This window comes from Aythya fuligula, chromosome 2 (genome assembly GCF_009819795.1).
Source record: "Aythya fuligula isolate bAytFul2 chromosome 2, bAytFul2.pri, whole genome shotgun sequence".
Classification (NCBI taxonomy): domain Eukaryota; kingdom Metazoa; phylum Chordata; class Aves; order Anseriformes; family Anatidae; genus Aythya; species Aythya fuligula.
Genome location: NC_045560.1, coordinates 64,268,147 through 64,291,121, shown reverse-complemented (window position 1 = coordinate 64,291,121; position 22,975 = coordinate 64,268,147). Strand labels below are relative to the sequence as shown.

The 22,975-nt window shown below is 41.7% G+C and overlaps 1 protein-coding gene across 6 annotated transcripts in view; it reads left to right on the top strand.

Annotated features, from left to right (window-relative positions):
- Positions 1-21,831, top strand: part of PHACTR1 (phosphatase and actin regulator 1) — a 306,420-nt gene extending 284,589 nt beyond the window's left edge. For all 6 annotated transcript variants that reach the window (XM_032181577.1, XM_032181579.1, XM_032181581.1 and 3 more), the window contains 4 exons: positions 3,238-3,299; positions 14,653-14,793; positions 17,584-17,660; positions 19,865-21,831. In XM_032181577.1, coding sequence (XP_032037468.1) covers positions 3,238-3,299; positions 14,653-14,793; positions 17,584-17,660; positions 19,865-19,880 — 296 coding nt within the window. In that variant the 3' untranslated portion in view covers positions 19,881-21,831. The remainder of the gene's footprint in view (positions 1-3,237; positions 3,300-14,652; positions 14,794-17,583; positions 17,661-19,864) is intronic.
- Positions 21,832-22,975: the final 1,144 nt, after the last annotated feature.

Here is a 22,975-nt window from a genome sequence, read left to right as displayed (position 1 = left end):
CCTGGCACTGGTATGTGACCAGTAATCACAACCCTGGCACTGGTGAGAGTGGCTGTCAGTAGTTTGGGGTAAGAGCGGAGTGGGTCTCGGGCAGCTGCTTTGGTTGCAGTGTTTGAACCAGCATCAGCAGAGAAGTAGCATCACCAAAGCTGGGTGCATTACAGAGATTCACAAAGGTCACACTGCAAAGTGCTGCAGTCACATAGGTGATCCAAGTTGTCTTGTAGTTCAGGGGAATTATCCCGAGTCACATTGGTTTCCTTATCAATTGAAGAAAGGCTCCTAAATGACATGGATGTGTTTGAAAACATTACCCTGAATCCAGAACTATATTTTATTTCCTAAATGGAATTTTTGTAACATGGTTACTTCCTAAGCACAGATTTGCCCCAAAATTTCAGTCTTGGTAGACAAACAGCTTCATAATTACAGCAAAAAGTAATGTAGTATTTCCAAGACATCCCAACTTTTGGTGAAGTACAGCAGGACAAGGAACACAGAGTTAAAATAGTCTTAATTGATCTTAAAAATACACAAAAATGTTCCACTTCTGAACAAGTAAATATAAATAGTGTCTGTTCTATACAGAATTGTTTCATGTCTTTCACGTAGATTTCTAAGAAAGGAAATTAGATAAATATCATGGAGCTTAGGGAAAAAGAGACATGGAGTGCAATAATAAGAATATAAATTATCTGCATAAGCAGGCCAAGCTGTTTGCAAAAGCCCAGTTCATAACATGCCAAAAAAAAAAAAAAAAGAAGCATGCTCTCAAGTAGGATTTCCTCTGTGGTTAAAGCTAAAATTTCCTTGATGTAGTTGTCTTGTTCAGTACCATGGTGTTCCTATGGCATGTGTACCCACATTATTGCCAGTTCTGATGGGAAGAAACAAGGCAAAATGCAGTTATGCGTCGAGTCTTTATATGTGCAATGATTGCTTCCTAGCTCCATGCTGCTGTGATACTCTTGAGCTGGTTGTCTTTATTGAATTACAAGGGCAAAGAGTCCACTGTACAAATACCACTACTCACTGGTAGAAGCAATGAGCAGCCACAGCAAGGAAACCAAAAGCAGGGGAAATGGTAAGGAAGGGTCCTTCACTGAAATGCACCCACTGTCTCTTATAACAAAAGCACACAGTGCAGAGAGGTCTAGACCTGCAGGATTAGCATGAAGACTGAACAGCTCTTTTTGCAGTTAACACCTACAGGGCTTATTACTGTACGAGGAAGAATATCTGGATCCTCCAGTACCACTTCTGTGATGGATACAAGTACTTCACTTGTCTACCTGGTACATTCAGGCTTAGATAAATTCCTCACAAAAATGATGGTTAGGTGGTCTCTGATGGTCTCGGGCTGTACTGGGGGACATTTCACACTGGCACAGAACTTAGGCCTGAAAATTGTGTCCCCACACACCCCTAGAGGAACAAAGCATCTCCTGAACAAAAAAAAAACAACAGTTCTGTAGTTTCACAAGATCAGCAGACCCTAATTAATATTAAACAAATAGGACTTTCTGTTTACAGAGAATGTATTTCTAATTCCCAGCTTTTACCTGACTGAGATATTCAGCCTGCCTGGCTGTCTCTTAAGGTGGATGGCTGTGCTGAGAAGTGAGGAGAAAAGAAAAGCATTGCATGCCAAATACAAAAATGAACTGCCTTGACTAAATTTTATACATAACTCCTCAGATGCTTTCAGTTCTGCCCAGATGCCATGTGGACTCCATTTAGCATGCTCTCTGCCTAATCTTACAAGGATTTATTAATGGCCCTGTTCCTGTGAGTGTAATGCCAGCTCCTCCAATTCTGAGACATGAAAGGAAGAACAAAATTGCTGGAAGAGAAATTGCTAGAAGATAGTCCAGCCCACTAGGGACAGGAACCATTGAAAAACATATTTAACAGTGTAGGTATTCCAGTTATCATTTAAAAACCCATTTGTAAGTCCCTACTGTCTTTGATCTTTTTACTCCACTATCAGTTTCCTTCCTTCAGAAAACGCTAGCAGTATGTTTGAAAAAATTACATTTAAAGATAACAGCCATATTGTAAGCCATCATACCATTGACAGACTCTTTGTCTGCTTCAGAGAAGAATTCCCAGTCCTGCTGAAGTCAGTGGGCAATCACAATGGACCTTGTAAGGAATGTCAACTCTCTTGTCCTGAGAAGCAAGAAACCTGGCTGCTAGCCCTCCTTCTTGCCTACTCTGCGACTTTGCCCACATAGTCTCTGAACCTGGATTTAATTTAGTCCAAAGTTGAGCTGTTTAGCTGAAGCCCTGTACCCCAAAGTGGCCTTGGAGGTCTGTATCTTCCCTTCAGAGAGTTAGTCCTGCCTGAGTGAAAACCAAATCACACCGGGGCACAGGCTACCTGTAGATGAGTTGTCTTTTTTCTTCTCTACTGTGCATGGGCTTGATTTGAGTAACGAGCAATTCTGACATCAATGAAACACTGAAAAAAGAAACTTAGCTGACTGAGGACATGAGTACCTAGAAAACTGTGATTTTATTGACTTTCAATAAAGTTCAGCACAAAGACGTGTATGACAGCCTGTCCCTAAATTGAAGAAGAGGTAGTGTTGTCAGATGTTATGGCCCTCTTGAGTGGTAATGGTTGAGGCTTGCCTTGGTAAAAATTTGTAGCACATGATCTTTTGGCCTAATGTTGAAAGCAGATTCCCCTAGGATGTGCTTTTACATTCCTATAGGGTGATGTGAAGGCTCACAAAGGAAGGTAGAACACTCTCAACTCATTCTGCTCAGGACATGGGAAGTTGCAGGTTTTGTTTGGCATCCCTGCTCTGAACTTTCTTTCTATTCTCATTCTGTAGAGGAAAAAAAAAAAAAAAAAAAAAAAAAAAGCATATGTTCCTTTTCCAGCTGTTGACCTCTCAGAGTCCAGCCATATCATAGCTAAGCCCCATGAGGGCACCAGACCTGTGGGCTAGATAATGTTTTCTGAAGGACTGACTCATTGCCTGGCCCTTTGACAAAGTGACACATGAAGACGTGCCAGCATAGGGAAAGGAAGCTTGTGTAGATCTTTTATGATGTGTGTGAAGAAGCATGGTAGCTAAGGGTCAAGGAGGTTCACCGGTCCTAGAGGGGCATGCTGTTTATCAGAGAAGTCCTGAAACATTCATATGCAGATAGAGAGGCTTATTTGTTGCATACTGTGGATGTCTTATAAGTCTGCAGCCTGAGATTCTTGTAAATTTTTTACAGCCCGGAATGAGCAAGAGGAGCAGGAGGAAAAACGAGAGATAAAGAGAAGATTAACACGTAAGGTGAGGAGCAGCTTTGATCCTGTTAAGTCACTACCATAACTTTCTCCTTACTGCACAATTATTTGCCTTTTTTCTTTTCCACAGCACCATTTCCAAAAGTAGAGTGTGAAACCAGTCTTAAAAATAATCTTCAAAAGAAATCACCTCTGTTACAGGGTCTAAGTCCACAAACAGTGAAAGGAAATGTTTTACAGTCTGTTAACAGTAACATTTTGAGGCCTATGAAAAGAAGATCTAGTATTTAAAACAGAAGGGTGCACAGTGAAGGGTGCACAACCTAGCATTGATGTAACCTTGCTCTCTGTAAATGTAATGACTTTGGAAGCCATTATGAGAAGAGAGCAAAATTAAAACAATGTAGATTGCATTTGAGAATTCCACCTTAAAAAGCATTTACCTGGGAAATAGACTTTTTCTAGAAGGGGAGATTGACATTTTTGGCATTTCAACTAAATAGAGACAAACACCTGGAAAATGGTGTATAGTGCAGAAAACAATCTTGTATCAGCAGGGAAGGATGAAGTAAACAGCATTGTTTGGTTTTGGTTTTCCCCCCATTTGAAAGTCATTTGCTCTTAAAACTGAAGAACAGTAATTTCAGATATACATGTTCAGTTTCTCAGCTGGTACAAATGTCCACAGATGCCCCAATATACATAGTCAACTATCTATCCTATTACTGCAGATAAACTTTATGTCACTACTCACATTTATGTCACTACACACATTTTTCACCTACAGAGCTGGAGAAAGTCCTGTAAAAACTCACAAGCTTGCAGAGCCGCACCAGTCCCTTGCTGTATGCTCTTAGGTAGCTTAGTCTTTTTGGCCTACATGATTGCAAGCTTTTACGCTGTAAAGAATGACAGGACTGTGAATATATATGCAGAGGTTACATTCAGAGAGCTGGACTATTTTCTTTCATGATTAAAAATCTCAGACTTTATTCTCAGCTCATGTAAATCAGCAGAGTTCTGTGTTACCAACTGAGTGATGCTGTGTTTGTCTGCAGGAACCAAGAATGTGGCCCAGAGAGCTACAAGAATATTTTTAAAACACTTAAACTCCTGACAACAATGGCAAGGATGTTCTCATATCCTCTCATAGGCTGTCTGAAATAAAGGAACCTAACTGCATTGCAGAGGTTTAGTGGGACTTAAGCTCTGTGCAAAGGCTAGAAATGCTATTTTACCAGTTTCTCAATTTCCCTGTATATTGAAGGGTAAACGTACAGGAATCCAGTTCAAAGCTTTGTGCCATGAGATGAACAGCTGTAATACATGAAAAGCAAAGCTACCCATACCTAATCTGCTTGCTTACAAGTGGAAGCTTGCTAAGGTATTCTGCACTATCACCATGTAGTTTCCATCCTCTGCTCTTTTGTAGGAAAGGTACCAAGCAAATGAATCGCCTGTTGCAGATGGAGGCCACACCTACATGCTAAATAAAAATGCCCAGGCAGCTATAGCATTGCTGCAGCGTATGCTCCCTGATACCTCAGCAGACTTTTGAGTTTTCTTTCCTTGGTCTTGTTTGTGCTTTCATGTAGCAACAAGTCAGTCCAAGTCCCTGGCAGTCTGCTCTTCAGTGATCATAGTGATATTCCAGCTCACACACCTTTTAGCCTTTTTTTGGCTTTGTACCAGAAAAAGATATTTTCTTTACCCTCCAGCATGTTTGTGAACATGCGACATGACTTAACATTGTTTGATTTTGCTTACTTTTTAAACTGTTCTAAATTGTTCTAGTGACACATTGTAGTTTTAATGGAAGAAACACAGGCCTGATCTAAAAGCAAATTTTGTTCTCACCTGCCAAATATACTGTCATAGAAGATCAGTGATCTCTAGAGGAAAGAAGTGAATAAAGTGTGTAAATGGATAGATAACAACTAGAAATGCCAAGTACCTAGCTAATCCTGCAAAATTGTTGTTATTCCCTCAGTTCTGTCTTTCATGAATATCACAGAATCACAGAATTTCTAGGTTGGAAGAGACCTCAAGATCATTGAGTCCAACCTCTGACCTAACGCTAGCAGTCCCCACTAAACCATATCCCTAAGCTCTACATCTAAACGTCTTTTGAAGACTTCCAGGGATGGTGACTCCACCACTTCCCTGGGCAGCCTGTTCCAATGCCTCACAACCCTTTCAGTGAAGAAGTTCTTCCTAACATCTAACCTAAAACTCCAATATGTCCCAAAAGTGTTGTGTCTACAAGAGTGGCAGGCTCCTTCTGTTGATTTGTACTGAAGTCTTATTACCAAAGGATTTTAAACCTCAGATCAAGCAGAAATTTAATTGAGCATGTCAATTGTTTTGCCCAGCAGACCTCTCTGCTTGCGCTGAGTGTTTATGCGCACACACGCCCACAGGGTGAATTCAACATAAGGAAAGTATGCCACATTGCCTTTTTGTAACCATTTATGGTTGGTAACAAGAGGGGAGGGGGTTCTGCAGAAGCCAATGAAAAGACTTTTGACCTTGCACTATAGATATTGCTACTGTCCCCAGTTTTAAATAGCATCATTCCAAGGGTACAGCCCACTTCCTCATCCATTAAAAAGCCATTTTTTAAATTCCTTCAGCAATCACATTTTGTTACAGTATGATGATGATAAGTTGTAACTCGACATACTGTAATAACCAAGATTACCTTGCTAGATCTAGATGTCATATTAAAGTCAGCAATAAATACCAAGTTGAATTCATCATCTGGACAGGAAATTTCTAAAAAAAAATTAAAGAAGTCAGGTGACCTTTAGCAAGCTGTCCTTTTAAGCACTGTTCATCCTCTTAGACTCATCTTACTCTGAATATACTAGGGAAAGAGAATAGCTGCCATTCAAACAGCAAAAACAAGGCAAATGTTGCTTGGTACAGTTTCTCAGTAACTTGTTGCCCTCCTACCAGAGGAGGTAGAGATGAAATGTATTTGAAATGTATTTGCCTGCCATCTGAGTGCCTATGGTGGGTTCTGCACCCCGTGCTCCCTCCCTTGGAGCCCCACTGGCAGCCTTGGGCACATGGACTTGTATCATTTGAGGGGACAGATGTAAATAGGAGATTTCTCTGAGCACTGGTCTCGGCCACCCCACAAGCCCATTACAGGAGTGTGAATGTTCAGAGGTCCTCTGGGAGAAGTGTTGTATCCATTTCCCTTTCACAAGGATAGATGGGTCCCCAGAAAATACAATTAAGAATTTATCCCCTCTTAAGTATGGTGATTTTGGCCCAGCACCAAGGCAGTTAGCATGAGCTTGAACTCCTCCTGAGGACTTCCATTACATACACAGAGTCATCACCTGGGTTAACAGAACATGTCACAAACCACATGCAAACAGGAGTAAAACTCTTTCTACTTTCTCTTCTCTCAAACAGTATCATGTTCCCTGTTCCCCAGAGCTGTTTACTGCTTCCTATCCCCCACTGTCAATACCTGAGCTTTCACTGAGGTCTAGCTCCAAAACTAAAAATCTCATAGCAGTAGTAACAAGGAAAGTAATGAGGTGTGGCTGTTTCTTAAAACCCATGCAATAGCCTGAAATCTTTGCTCCCATTAAATTCCTGTGCCAGTACAACTTAAACTCTCTATTCACTGGAGAGCAAGTTGGAGCCTCCCTGGGAAATGTCTTGCTGTTCAGTCTTTTCTTTGATTGACCTCCACTGGCTTGCATCAGCACAGAGTGTTTAAAATAATAAACTCTTGAGAGATTTGTGACTAGTCAGAGGGAGGTGAGAGGAAGGGGGAAAAAGGCCAGAAAACAGTAAAGGTTAGCTGCTAATTTGGATAAACAACATTTAGTCAAAGAGGAAAAAGAGCTTCAGGGCATTTTCATATATCCTGCTCATATGTCACATCACAAAAGGTGCGGAGCAAAGGGGAGAGAGGGTTGTGTGCATTGATAGTTAGGTTCTGTAATTTTTCACTTTGGTTTCTTCCATAAAGAATAGCCATAATATTTCAGTGAGGTAACAAAGCAGGTAACAATGAAGTGCTAAGGCAACAAGCTTTATTGTGGATGAAGTAGAGCAAACTTACTGTTTCACACCTCAAGACCAGAATGGCAAAACATCTCCCTCCACTTTACCTGGTGACCAGAGTGCTTTAGCTTGCTTCATTTCCCATCCTGAGCACAAAGGGTTTTGTGTTAAAATTTCCCTTGCAAATTAGCTTACTATCAAAGATTGTAATACATGTATGCCCATTTTTACCTCCAGTGATTCAAAATATAGAGGAAAGTTTCCCCTCCCATAAAAACAGTTTACATCCCCATTCACACTAAAATAATGCGCTGATTCACAATAACATTTTGTCTTTCTCCTTCAACTCACAAATCGTCACAAATAGTTAAATAGAAATGCATATGCCCGGGTGGCACACCCAGAAAAAGTGAATCACCCCTCTGACATTAACAGAAGTGGAAAAAAACTCTTTGTCGTACTTCAGAAACATACCAATCTTTTTGCCGTATTTTTGTAATGAAACCCTTATCATGGCTCCAAGTCCTTTAAGAAAACTTCAGCCTTAAAATACCTCCCACGTTACCCTTGAAAATTTTCCAAATTCTGCAGTGTTTCTAACACCTGGGAGGACTGGAAGGACTGTGCAGCATTAAGTAATTTTGACCCAAGAGACCATAACTCACGGGCCATAAAAATAAGCTTCAGGGTGAGATCTCAGGTGAGCTGTACCCTTCTTATGAACTGACATTGAATGGACACGCACTTAAGAGAGTCTGTTCTGCAAAGCTGTCTGCCCAGCTATTACTGCCATTAAGATTTAAGGGTGTTCTGTGTAGTCCAGACATACTGACAGACCACAGTGCTTAGCAGCTCAGAAGTCTGTGCAATGGCATGAAAAGAAGGCAGTGTAGTTTCTAGCAGTACAAATAATGTAGCTTTTATTATTAGCTTAAAAACAAAACAAAACAAACAAACAAAAACCCAACCCTCTGTCTATCCTTTTCTTTCCATTTATTATGGTCGTATCTACACTTTGGCTTATTGCATTGAGTATTGTGTGTGTGTGTGTGTGTTTATGTATGTAAATATATGTAGATGTATGGCTATATATTAGCTATGTGGTGTAAGCTGTGGATTTAAGGGCTATTTTTTTTACAGCAAGAGCACTGGCATAGGATTCAGTGCATCATATTTCTGCTCGTAGCTGTGCCACGGGCCTCCCAGGTCATCTTGAGCTGGTTGCTCTGTCTCTGTGGCATAATGACCACACGGACACCAGGCTATCATCTTTAGGGATCAATAACTTCAACTATATTGAGGACAGGCTCCCTTCTTATAGCACTGTCTCTACCAGAGATACTTTCCCACTAGCTATTCATTGGTTAACAACTTTGCCCAGCAACACCAAACATTTAACAACTTCCATGTCATAAGGGTTGGAGAACAAGCAGTTTGAGACAGCAAGGCCTCTCCTGAATCACCCTTCTTTGTTCCTTCTAACTTGTTTATAGTCCTCATGGCTTCATGTCAGGAGTCTGATGTTATCACCAACCATGGGGCTTGTCAACCCCCATGGCGATACTCCCACATCTCCTCCTTCTTTATTGACAAAGAAAGCATGATTAACACAAATTAAGACACAGAGAAAAACTATCTTTAACAAACTTTGCAACCACATCCCTGGGAGAGGCAGGCACTAAGTGCTGCCCAGCCAAGGGGCTCTGGCTGCCCCTCCAGCTCCTGGAGATACTGTTTGTGGGTCCTGCATGTGCCAGCAGGACCTTCCCATACACTGTTTTGAGCTGGAATCCAAACCATGGAGGAGAGTGCTGTGATCATGTTAAAGCAGATGATGAGACAGCTGGACGGACCCATCATGCTGACACCCATCTAGGACTGGCTCCTGCTGAAACACAAGCATACCCTCAGCCCCAAGTTATTAGAGAGTAGGGCCCTTCCCATTGATTGGTGCTTTAATTTTTTACTATGACTTGCACCCTTTCTTTAACTGAGTTCAAGGTATTATGATTAAAATGTTTATTAATTGAAGGACCTTCCTCTGTCCATCAATTTAAAAAAATAAGAACATAGCATGCTTTAGCTATCCTTTCCTAGGGGGTCATACCCATACTCCCCCTTTTTTGTTTTTGAAGCATACCTTTTAGGGTACCATGGGCCCGTTCAATGATTGCTTGACCTATGGGAGAGTGGGGTATACCCATCAGGTATTGAATGTCCCAGTGTTGAAAAAAAGTGGGTTGCGGGGGCCACATATCCTGGTCCATTATCTGTTTTAATCATTTTTGGGATTCCTAATGTCGCAAAAGCTGACAGAATATGTTTACACACATCCTTTGCCTTTTCTCCTGCATGTACGGATGCAAAAATACAGGCAGAAAAGGTATCAATTGAAACATGAACATAGCAAAGTTTTCTGAATTCTGGCAAACGTGTAACAAACAACCCTATTAATGTCCATGACTGGGGAAGCATAATTGGAGATGGCAGTCCTGGTTGAAATGCTCCCATATCTCCCATGACTTCATTAATTTTTCTCAGATCATGTAACAGTCCCCACTTTCCATTCCACTTTTTGATTACAAACACCAGCAAGTTCCAGGGGCTAGTCGTGGGGACATGTCTCACTGTAAGTTGTTAAGCAACTCGGCCTTCAGGTCCTGTGTATCCTATTCCTCCCAGATTGAAGAAAAACAGGGGTCTTTTCAGGGCCTATAGGGCCTGGATCAAAAGGCACGTCCAGGTCACGAGGCAGCGTAACAGCAAAGGCCTGCAATGGCTGTAGGAGCAGGTATGCCTATGGCATAGCAGGCAGATTGGCAGACGAGCCTGCAGCTCCTTCACTATCTGGCAAACCACACGTTTCTGATTGTGGTCCCACATGGCTTGTTAAAGCCTCAGAGACTGCTCGCCAGGTGCCGAGCAATCCTGCCACAACCTTGTCATTTTCAGTAGTAGAGTCCCAAAGCCTGACCCCAATTTGGTCCCATGTTTCAAGATCATAAACTGTCTGATTCGTAATAGAGGGAATAAGCAGGAAGATTCCCAGGACATTCTTTGTTTCTACGAACGTACAATTCCCCGTGACACACAGCTGCTTACCTTCAGCCACTGAGAGGCAGTTGTATGCGCGAGTCCGCTTCTCTCAGCTTCAGCTTACTTTCAGCACAGGATCCGCTTCTTTCAGCTTGCTGTGTTCAGCCAAACCTATCTTCATGAGGCGATCAGTGTCCTTGTTCCTGTCCTGGTCCCTGTTTGGCAAGCCTGTCCCTATTCATTCATTTTTTGTTTTTGTCCCTGTTCTGTTAGCTTGTCTGTTCCTGTTCTTCATGATCCTGTTCTTCATGTCCCTGTTCGGGCACCATTTGTGGCATAATGACCACACGGACACCAGGCTATCATCTTTAGGGATCAATAACTTCAACTACTTTATTGAGGACAGGCTCCCTTCTTATACCATTGTCTCTACCAGAGATACTTTCCCACTAGCTATTCATTGGTTAACAACTTTGCCCAGCAACACCAAACATTTAACAACTTCCATGTCATAAGGGTTGGAGAACAAGCAGTTTGAGACAGCAAGGCCTCTCCTGAATCACCCTTCTTTGTTCCTTCTAACTTGTTTAGAGTCCTCATGGCTTCATGTCAGGAGTCTGATGTTATTACCAACCATGGGGCTTGTCCACACCTGTGGCAATACCTCCCACATCTCTGATTTTCACTTGCCCCAGTAGCTCAGTGGGAACAGAGATGGAAACCACCACTGTAATAGGGTGTACAACTACTTGAAATTACACTGTTTGCATGTTTCTGAAGCAAAGGCGGGGCAGCTAAAAATAATGTCTAGTAGTCATATGACTTCAGAGGAAGAGAATAATTAGCTTTTAGTCTGTGTTGCATTCAGGTATCATCTAAGAATGAAAAATGCACATTAACACTGAAATTTCATAGTGTGCTTATGCACTTGACAATTTTTAATGTATGACTAACTATGTGCACCATTCTTCACACCCAGTGAAGGGATGCAGTGAGCTTCAGCGCTGTGAAACATGTGAGTGATGCACCTAACTTGTTTTTGTGCAGTTGTGAACACAAGAACTTACCTCAGGTTTGTCTCATTTATTACATGGTGCTCAACATTTACCATTATTTCTGTGATTTTAACCCAGACCCAGGGCACCACAGAAGCCATATCAGCTGTTAAAGACCCTGGTGCTCTATTTAAGTAAATACCAGTAGTAAATTTACATTGCCAGCAAAAGTACCAATGCCTCAGTGGCTCTTGGTGCTCTTGCATGCTTGATGCCACCTAGACGTTGGCTTGGCATGTTGTAGTGTATCAGCAGTCATCTGCCTTCGCCTGTGGAAAAACTTGCTCATCACTAAGATGAGCACAAACACAAGAGTCAGCTAGTGTCGAGAGCTGACAGAAGCTGTGAAATAGAGCCAGTCATTTTTTGAAAAGCCTCTTAGAGATTGAAAAGCTTATAGGAGTTCCTGTTTCCCTTGTAGACATTTAGAAACACTGTTAAATTGACAGGATTTAATATTTTCTTGATGTCATCATACTTCATGTAATACAACATTTTATTAAAGAAACAATCCCATTCTGATTTCAAGTAGAGTCTAGGCTTTGTCCTGAAATGATAAAAGCTGAAAAGTGTACAGATAATATTGGTGATTCATCCTTAATTCATGTTGTTGTAAGGAAAAAAAAAAAAAGAAAAAAAAAAGCAGATGATGGAAGTAAAGATGGAGTCTCACTCTTTGAAACGTTTGGCTGTAATCGTAATATCATTTTAGTACAAAGATTTTCTCTATTCGCATAGCCTGAGCATAGATTTAAAAGAAAAATTGGAAGAAAAATTCTGCCATGCTATCTGAATAATAATGCATCAGTGCCAACAAATTTGCCAGCTTCTAGTACTAGGGCTGATAGAAAAACCTAGCCATTTGAAATCACATTCGATAGGAGTTGTAGGACAGGGAGAAGCCTCACTCACAGCATTAATTATGGTTATACACCAGGCCTGGTACAAGTTTGTATTTCTTGCTTTTGTTAAAAGCCCATCTATTAATTGTGCTGTGTATATGGCTTGCAGGTAACTTAGGTTTAGCTATCAGGGTTGCAGGATGAAGAAGCAATTCTGTTTTGTATGAAGAGTGAAAAATTATATTTTTAAATCTATACATGTTTCAATCTATTTTATTGCACCCTTTGTTTTTTCTGACTTTATTTATTTATTTATTTAAATTATTCCTGCTGTATATGCATTTTGCGTGTAAAACAAAGGTGACCAAAACATGGTGTCTAAGTTCAGAAAGGCATGCTTCTTGCTGACCTCAGCATAAATGTGCTCTTTGACTGACTAGAGTATGTCTGGCCTGAACACATATTAAATGGGGCTTTTCTTGGGATGCTTTTGGAGGAAATAAGAGGAAGTTTTTAAATCCTGGGTGACAAACACATGCGAAGCAGCTCCTCCCATGAATCTTCATGCCTCCCACAGAAGATGGTGTGTATGAGAAAGCTGTCTAGTTTTAAGATCTTTGCAATATTCAGAAGTTTCTAATTTGTTCTTTTTCAAAACAGCAAGGAGTTTTTTTTCCCCTATTAAATTTTGTAATTTACCTTAAAATGGCTTTGGAGGCAATACATGAATCACCAAGCTGCAACTTGATCGATGTCTGTTGTCCTAGGCAAGGGCATTACATGGCAGAGTGTAGAGTAGTGCTCCTGGATACACTTTTTTTTTTTTTTCTTTTTCCCATGATTTCTCGCTATTCTATGTGTGCAAAATAGTTCAGCTGTAGCCAGGAGGGGTAGAGCATGGCTCCTGTTCTCCTGAGCAGCAAAGAGATGGGACATTAGCGCAGCTTTGCAGACTCTCTACGTAAGTTTGAACCTGCTTTGTGTGTGAGAACTCAGAACTATCTGTGTAAGGAAAGCAGCCCCGCTGTGACCTCCAGGAACAACCCTCTCAAGAGAAGAGTGAGGCAACTATCCATTGCAAGGCCAATCACGCAGGAACTTAAATGCAGAGGCAGGCTGGGGTGGGGTGGTGAACAAACTTGCATCAGCACCTGGATGATGGAGGGAAGTAGGCTTCTTTCTTGTGCTCTCACAAGTTTTTCATCCTCTACTTAGCATCCTGTCTGGTTTGAGTCTTAATTCAGAATATTCATCTGAGAGATGAAATGCAGGGACCTGAGAGACTCAATTTGGGATTTAAGTGGAATTGCATTCAGGAGCCTAATTACCTTTGCAGAAAAGAGTCTCAAGTGTTTTATCTACTTAACTTTTCACTAGTCACAAGAGTGAAGTATTGCAAAGTAAACTTTTTCTAATGATAGCATGATACACTGTCTAGCTAATTGTTAGCAGGATGTGATTGTTTTTCCAGGAAATATGATTACAGATGTTTCACTAATGGAGGATTAGCAGCTTATGTACATCCATGTGCACACATCTGTAGTACCTTTCTTCAGAAACAGTTGTGTAATTCCACTTGACACTAACCAGCAAGCTGTGCATCCAAGGAGAATTGATCCCCCAAAACCAGTATCTGTCCTTGGCCATGTAACTGGCTGGACAATACGTGGACTACCAGCACACTACTGTTTCTAATTTGAGAAAATATTTTTGACTGTGGCTGCCCATTCTGCTGTGGAATTTGAAAGAACTGGCTTTGGAACAGTGAAGAGGCTTTCTTGACATGATACAATCCACCCTTGTAACTTCTTCTTTGGCTTGTAGTATGCAATATAAACTGTTCAAGTCAAATATGCTGTGACATAAAATTGAGCTGCAGCACAAAGTGAAAAGTTCAGTGAGCAATAGTCATCATCCTGCCTGCCTTTTCAGGACATAAGGACAAGTCTGTGGAGTGTCAGAATGGTAAGGAAAGTTGTTCATCACTTTTTGCATATAATTCAGGGCAGGAAATGCTCTGTTCCTGTGGCTAACTCTTCTCAGGCAGTACTAAAGCACACACAGCAGCTCAAGGCGGGGGAGTGTACAGATTGTCTGAAGTTATGTTGTGGCCTTCATCTCTTCCTTACACATTGGTGCACTATGTTTCTTACATTACATCTAATTTCTGCCAGGGGTGATCAACCTTAACCAGGAATCAGGGTCTCCAGCCACAGCTGCTACCCAAACAACAGTGTGCTGCTCCAGAAGCAAGGTGGGATGAAAATCTCCCAGGTAGCAAGTCTGTGAAAGTTTATATAAAAACAACAGTACCAGGAATATCTGAACCCTCTTGGTATGACAATGATGGTTGTAGTAAAACAGATCACAAAACAGCACTTTGCAGGGAAGAAGGGAAGTCCTGATGGTTTTTTGCACTTCTTCCTCAAACCTGCAGCTGAGTCAAAGGCCTACGGTAGAAGAGCTGCGTGAGAGGAAGATCCTCATCCGCTTCAGTGACTACGTGGAAGTGGCAGACGCACAGGACTACGATAGGAGGGCAGACAAACCCTGGACACGACTCACAGCCGCCGACAAAGTAAGTGAAGCAAGTTGGGGAAAGCCATGCCATGAATAGCTACAGCATGTTGTGGCAAACAGTACCCCTCGGGTCCCACAGCCATCAAGGGAGAGACCTCCACGTGAGCTCCCTTCCCACCACACCAGTGGTTTCTTCTCAGTTCACAACGTTTGTTGTTTGAGTTATAAATCTATGGCAAAAAGACTCCTATATGTGTGGAAACCTAGCAGTGTTACACCATCTGAAGAAAGGATAGAGTATCAGAGCCTTTGAGGAAAAGTGTTGATGGTGGCCCTGTGGTATTTATTTGTCTTGCCACATCATCCTGCCAGCTGAGAGCACCTGCAAGTGTTTCTCCACAGGACAGGCCTAAGAGTGCAGTGTGACAGCAGACCTTGACAGAACTGAGCAGACCTAGGTGCAAAAATGCCAGCAGGTCAAACTGGCAAAAGCACTTCCACTCCACTGAAGCCAGAAGTACCATTGTAACTACTGTTTTTTGCCTTGATAGAGGCCCTTTTCAGTTTAGTTTTCAGATAATGTTGCATAAACTAATTTGAAAAAAAAAACACCTTCCTCTGGACTGTCCACAGCCTGTGACATACTGGGTTAAATTAGCTTTTCCCATTTCACCACTCCACACTGGACAAGATTTCAGTCAACTGACTTAGCCAACCTATCAGTTATTTTCTCCCATTTGGTAGATGAGGCAGGGAAAAAAAATCTCCAACCAGTTCTGCCAGCTTTGAGAGACCTCTGTCTGGATTGAAAAGCATGGAGAGAGGGAAGGCAAAAGATGTGGTGCCCAGCGAGGTCTTTTCTCATCCCTGTGAAAAGAACAAGTATTGAGTATCACAATTAAATGTAGCCTTGAGTATCACTACTAAATGTAGCCTTGTAAATAATTCAGTATGAAGGAAAAGTATTTTGAAGTCACTTTTTTATAATGCAAGGTCAATATACACATCAAAGGGCTCAAGTTCTCCAAATCAACCTTTTCTCGGCAAAGCAGAAGAAAATATGTTTGTCATTCTAATATAAAAGTCCCCTCTAGCATAAAGAAGCAGATACATATTCTTTTTTCACATTTTGGTCATCTGATAGGGTATTCTGATTTGTGCCATTCAGAGCACCTGCTTTCCCCACCGTGTCCTCTGTTGCAAAAAAATAGCCAAATTGCAACCAACTCTAAAATACCTGACAAATCTGCAACATCCTATAAAAGATTATTTTCTTCCAAAACTCAGATTCAGTGACTGCCTTCACTGATTGGCACAGGCTAGATTTATTGCAAAAATAGATTTTAGTAATGGGATTTTCTGTTTCTCCGTAAATCTTACTCTGTGTGCTGGATGTGGGGAACTGCGTTCAGTCTGGCTTCATCTTTACGAAGTCTGACTGCTGAAAGAATGAAAAGGGTACTTCTAAATCTTACCAGCAGTTGAGGGACGCAGGGGGTAACAGATTTCAGACCTTGTGGGAGTCAGCAGCCTGTATAACCTCCTTCACGGTTGATTAAGCAGCAAATTGGTCTGCTGAAGGCAGGCCCTGAAGCTGATGCATAACTATCTCTTTGCCCTGATAGATGGAGGCAGAGCCTGATAGACATTTCTGAAGTTAAAAAAAAAAAAAAGCTCTGTAAAAAGAGCACAAGAGACCTTTTCTGTAGATCACATGCACAAGATCTATCACTTAGGGCTTGTTCAAGCAAAGGTAGTTGGTGAATGGATCAATGGTTGCTGCAGAAGCTCTGTTCTGGGCTCGTGCTCTTTGTACTGGTTTAGATTTACTTAATCAAGAAAAAATACTGGCAGACACAAATACTGCTTTCAACCGCTGATTCCAGTGTTCTCAGCAGTGGTGCACGCCTTGAAGTCATGGGAGCATTCAGCCACAGCAGCAACTTGCACGTCCTCTCTATACACTCCCAGTAAGGCCCACTTACAAGCTACGGATACCACAGGGCTGTGAGAAGCCTGTAATTTGGGACTTGGGACCTGAGCCAGTTCTGCTGAATTCCTTCTCCACCAAGAAGCCAAATCCCTCCAAGTCACCCCTTGCTCTTCAATATTTCCCTTCCTGTCACTCATCCCTAGTTTTCTTTTCCCCAGTGGACAAACGGCAGAGGCTATAGGTAAGCAGTTCTCCTGCTGATACTGAATACAATTTCTGCTGGATTAGAGCATCGCATCGGTTCAGCACATGGCAGAGCTGGGGCAGAACAGAGGAGGGGGGCAGAGGGGCACATCCAAGGCAGAGAGAGGGGACCAGAAAAGCAGTGCCAATCCCCTTCCTTCTCAAGTAAATTCAGCCCGTTTAGATGGCTTCACCAGAGGAAATTCAGGACCACATAAAGGGGGGGAGACATCTCAAATACGAGTCTGGTGAGACGCAGCAACACCAAGTTTACTCACAGTCCAGCTCTGAAACAGAACACAGCGTCTGAGAAACACTGGTGCCCTTTTTTTTTTCTCATGCTTATTCTAATTTGGATTTTGTACTTGAAAGTGTTTACAAGTTCCAATTGTGACTTATTATGCATTGTCTACAATATTGGGAGTATCTGCATTGTCTACAATACATTTCCGAATTGATCCATCCCACGCATTTATCTCTTCCATTAATGCAATTTAGAAATTTATGGTTTTTTCCTTTACACATTTTAAAGTTTCTTTTTATGTTGTCTTCTCTCTCTGATAACGTTATCTATCTGCTTTGCTATATTAAAAATACAATGCTTTGAGAACAAAGTGAACTTATTTTGATCTCTCTCATTTATATATTTATGAGCTTATTTGTCTCTTACAGGCAGCCATTCGAAAAGAGCTTAATGAATTTAAAAGCACTGAAATGGAAGTTCATGAATTAAGTAGGCATCTAACAAGGTAAGCTAAGATTTTTTTTAAGACTAGGAATGAATATTGCCGTTTTCAAAAAAAGTATTTAAAAAATCAGTAGCTATTTCTTGAGTACCCTCTGAGCACTAGACACCGTTTAGAATTACAAGCTGTCAAAGAAACTCACACAGATGAACTCATACTGCCATATTTACAGGGTTGTATACAAACATGTGCATCTGTGTAATAAAGCATAACCTCCTTTTATTTTATTTTAAATCATCATGCTCTAGTGCCTGTCAGTTCTTCTGATACCAAGAGTAAATAGTGTTGATGTCTGAAGAGCAGGACAGGGAACTCTTGTAGAGCAAGCACACAGAAGAGGATGAATGAGTGACTGCAAATCAAATGCTGAGTGTACAGCTATTCCATGCTACTCACTTCCATGCACAGATCTTTTAGTCCTGTTCTCCACATCTCACCATAGGCAATATAGTGGGAAAACAATGAGATCTGCATTGTAAGAGAGGCACTTTTTTTTTTTTTTTTTTTTTTTTTTTTTTTTTTTTTGCCAAACCACACTGGCAGGTCAGGACACTTCATCTAACAGTCTGTGTTGAGCAACTCTGTCTTGAGGCCGGGATGAGCTAAACTCCTGGAAGCTCATCTGAAGTCAGTCCTTTGCAGATCAACATTAACTCACAGTTTAGGATATACAGTAAAGACGAGTGGTAGATTTTAAGGCCTAGTGAGACATTCAGGACAAGTGAAGAGTGAAATTGCGTGCAAAACTGGAGCTGCCCTTGTATTAATAAGTTCATCAGATAGGTGCTCATAAAAAAATGCAGTTAAAACTTTTAAGAGAAATACAGAAAAGCTTAAGGCAAAATTAATTTTGTATTAGGGGATTTTTTGGTGTATAAATTATTAATTATATTAAAATTCACCACATCTATTATGCATATCCCCTTGTGGAAATGATATAACTTCAACTTCCTATCATGGGTGAGGATAACTGCATTGGGATGTGTAATAATGAAGGACTGCTAGAGACAAGCAAGCTGCCTTTGAGAGCCAGGAGGTCTGGAAGAAGCTTTGTGGTGTGCAGTAGGCCTGGAGCTGTTGAACCCAGTGACTGAGGTGTTGAGGGACATTTGGCTCACTCTCTCAATCCTCCAGGAGAAAAGTATCAGTGACTAACTTACAAAGGATGAGGTTGTTTAAAAGGCGGTTGTTGCTTCAAGGAGTTGAGCTCCAATGACTTCCATGAGGTATATTAGCATCCCACAAAATTAGAGACTGGTTTAGTTTTCCAGAAGATCGCTCTACCTGCTTGGCTTTTGCAGGTTTCTGGGCAGTATTTGGCTTCTCTTCCACTGCTGGGGTGAGCAGTCACCCTTCGAAGTTTGTGTTTGAAATCTATCAAGTAGCTTTGACCCCATTCAAATCCGGATCTGGAATACTCAGAGCTACAGCTAATACAATAGAAATTGAAATAAGGGTTTGTCTGAAGTTCAACAGCATTTACTGGTTAGAGAAGTGGCCTCAGGGAATATGCACTTGAAGAAAGCACATTTAAACAAGAGAGTAATTCCCTTAAACAAACTTAGATGTGTCACCATTATAAATTCATTAGCAAGGCAATGAGCTGTTCATATCATTAAGCAATGGCACAAGGTGGACAAAGAATGTAAGTTCAAAAAATTGAAAAATCAAACCTTAAAAAACACATTTGTACAATTGACAAGCACGAGCCTCCTGACTGCACTTGCAGAAAGGGTGGCCATTTGAGCCCTGCTTGTCTCTTTATCTGAAGACGTTAAGGAAAAATTCTTGACTGGTATATAAATCATCTTCCTGGCTGAAGAGCTTAAGGTCTAGCTAAACCAAGCAATTGTTTTAGAATCAGACATGGTGTGGCTTGAAGGAGGACTAGCTAATCTGAAATGGCTCACACTAGGACCAGGTAGACCTAAAACTTTTCAGTTTTCAGTTGATTTTGATGCAAACTGTTAATGCCTGTGAACTCTTGAGTCTGGCGAAGACCAAGGCAATTTCAGTGCGTGTTTTGGGTCCACAGTGCCAGCATAGTGGATGTCAGTATTGCAGGAATCCATCTGCCTATGTTTATCACTAACTTTTAGAAATTAGTGTTTTGTTTTGCTTTGATTTTGGTTTTGTTTTTTATGTACAACATGCGTGTGAGGATATTATCTTGCTAATTCTCTTCTTTTTTTCCCCTTGCATTTTAGGTTTCACAGACCGTAGCAGTTCAATTCTACCTGACTACTATGCCATCTTCAAAACATAACTAAAAGGAACCATAAGTGCTGGTATTACTCACTTTCCTGTTACGTACAATGTAAATCTTCTGAACTGCCTTTTTTTTTAAAAAAGGAAGAAAAAAAAAAAGAAAAAAAAAAGAAAAGAGTAGAAAATAAATATTAAAAAGAAAAAGAAAATTGTATATACGTGTGATGGGTACTACAGCATCATCAGACCTGCTGGTTCAAGCTTCAATAACAGGAAATACCCCTGGTGGGAATCATGCCAAGACCTGGCATCTATGTATAAGACTTTCCTGGCACGTGGATTTGCCGTACATGTTCAAGCCCAGCTGGTGGGGCATCCATTATTTCATCTTCAGACACCCCTCATCCTGACAAGCCTCTGTCAACTCAAGAGTCCTGAGATAGTGTTCAGGGAATCACTGGCCTGGGTGAAGTCTCCAGCAGACCTGCACCTATGGCACTGAAGTACTTTTGATACCAAACACTCCTTTTAGTCTGCAAACGCCTTACGAGAACAGTGAAGGAGCAGAACTACTCTACAGGCCACCCCATCTGCAAATGCCATCTGACTACAAAGGCATTTGCTTTCCCTGGAGAAGTTATGGCAGTTATTTGCCCAAGAAGACAAAGGCATCATCTGTGAAGAACAGGACTCCCTGCTGAAGGCTGGTTCTAGTAACTGCTTATTTTTCATCTCTTTCAAGAATAATTTCCTAAACCCAGGTATGAACCCAGCAGCAGTAAGCTACAAGAATATTGAGGACAAACAAGCAAAACCCATCTCTTCATAGTCACTTGCATGGCATTTGCTCAGCTTGTAGTTTGTTTTTAATGCTCAAGCCTCAAGATCGGGACACCCACTTGCTCTGCAGAGGGAACACACAACAGGAAGACCCAGGGCTTTGATAGCAAGCTTTCCTGCACCAAGTGTTCAAAAAATTGGTCCTAAACATGTACTGAGAAAAGCATGACAGTGTGGTGCCTGGCCTAACAAAAGGAATCTGTTGCATTGCTATGGAATTGTCACTGGCATCTACAGATGAAGCATAAGGACAGAAATCCAGGGGTGTTCTGTTTTGGTTTTATTTTTATTATAGTGGTTTAACACACAAACTGACCAAATAGGGCTCAGAGAGCTGGATGCTCTGGGTCTGGTTTACCTACCAACTCAAGCATGTGCTTAGCACTAAGCAAGCATGCAGATAGTCTCACTGAATTTAAGAATAGATCTCAGAGGGTTAATTGAAGACACATTTAAGTGCTTTTCTTAACCTAGGCCAGCACCTTCCACATTCAAGTCCTTAACTAGTAATAATGACAGCAAGCTTGGGTAAACATTGTTGAGGATTCTTTTCAAGATAGGACACTATCATGCCATGTTTTGAATCAGTGATCCCAAGGATTGTAGCAACATTACTGTAAGAACTTCCAGATTGTTACTTCAGGACACCTTTTTGCTTCTGTACCAGCTATTATGCTTTGAACAGAGAAGCCAAAGTTTGTTTTGTTTTCTTTTCTTTTAAATTGCAGCATTACCATTACTTTATTTTTTATTTCTCACTGTCTTCCATGTATCTATCAACTCTTCTGCATTCCCTTTCTGCCTCCCCTGCTGCCATGCTAACATAGCTGTTTATTAATTGCGGGCTGAGAGACATCTCGCCCATCAGCATTTTCTGGCCAATGCTGCAGAACGCCAATGACTTCTGCCTCGTCTCAGGCCTCAGTCTCATTCCTCTGGTCACAGGAGTAAAGCAAAAGAAGCTGCATGTAGCCTGTGGAGTCACTCCAGCATCCAGCCTGCCCAAACAACACTGTCAGGAGGCTAACAGACTCCATCTGCACTTTGCAGTGGTACTCACGGGATTACAGCACAGATTTGTGCTCCATTGGAGACAAGTGGAAGTTAAAAAAAAAAAAAAAAAAAAGCTGGTTTCTGGTGCCTCATTTTTGAGGCATCTGCCTCTGATGTGATACTCTTCCCAAACCAGGCAATCAGACAATGATTCCCAAATAGACACAGTGATCCCTGTATCAGCAGCTCACAGTGGCTTTAGGTTCATCTACAGTGAAAGCCTGTGCTGTGCATTGTTATCAGCTCAGTGCAGCAACGCCAGGGCACTCATAGTCAGAAATATACTGCTTTGCAGTTACATTCCTGAAAAGCTGGGGTTCGTGATTTTTAAATTTATTTCCATGCACATATAACAAGACCACATTACAAGCTTTATGAAGGGAAAACAGAACCGTAGGCTTTTGGTCACACACACTGCCAGCATAGAGCCTATACCTGCCCCAGCATTATTAGCTTAGAGGCTCAGCATGCAAAGGAAAACCAGTTAAGGAACAGTGGAGACAGAAATCACAGGGTGTGGTATGGAGGAAAAAGTGATTTTTTTTTTAATTTAATGATTAAAATCAAGAGGAAAAAGGTAGAAGAAGTAGCCTGTTGTCTGTGCTAGAGCCTACAGGGGAGCAGACCCCAGAAGTGCCCACAGCTGCCAGTCTGGTACCTAAATAAACCCTCGGGCAGTGGTTGAGGAGCATAATAGCCAAGTCCTGGGTAAATGCCACCCACCCACTACCTTGCCTTCAGCTGATGCCACCCACTACCTTGCCTGGCTGCTCTTGGCTTGGACTGGTGCACACTTCGTTGGGTTAGAAACTGGCTGGATAGCCGGGCCCAAAGAGTCGTGGTGAATGGAGCCAAGTCCAGTTGGAGGCCAGTCACTAGTGGCGTCCCCCAGGGCTCGGTGCTGGGGCCGGTCCTCTTTAATATCTTCATCGATGATCTGGACGAGGGCATTGAGTGCACCCTCAGTAAGTTTGCAGATGACACCAAGTTAGGTGCGTGTGTCGATCTGCTCGAGGGTAGGAAAGCTCTGCAGGAGGATCTGGATAGGCTGGAGCGATGGGCTGAGGTCAACTGCATGAAGTTCAACAAGGCCAAGTGCCGGGTCCTGCACCTGGAGCGCAATAACCCCAAGCAGAGCTACAGGCAGGGAGAGGAATGGTTGGAGAGCTGCCAGGCAGAGAAGGACCTGGGAGTGATGGTGGATAGTCAGCTGAATA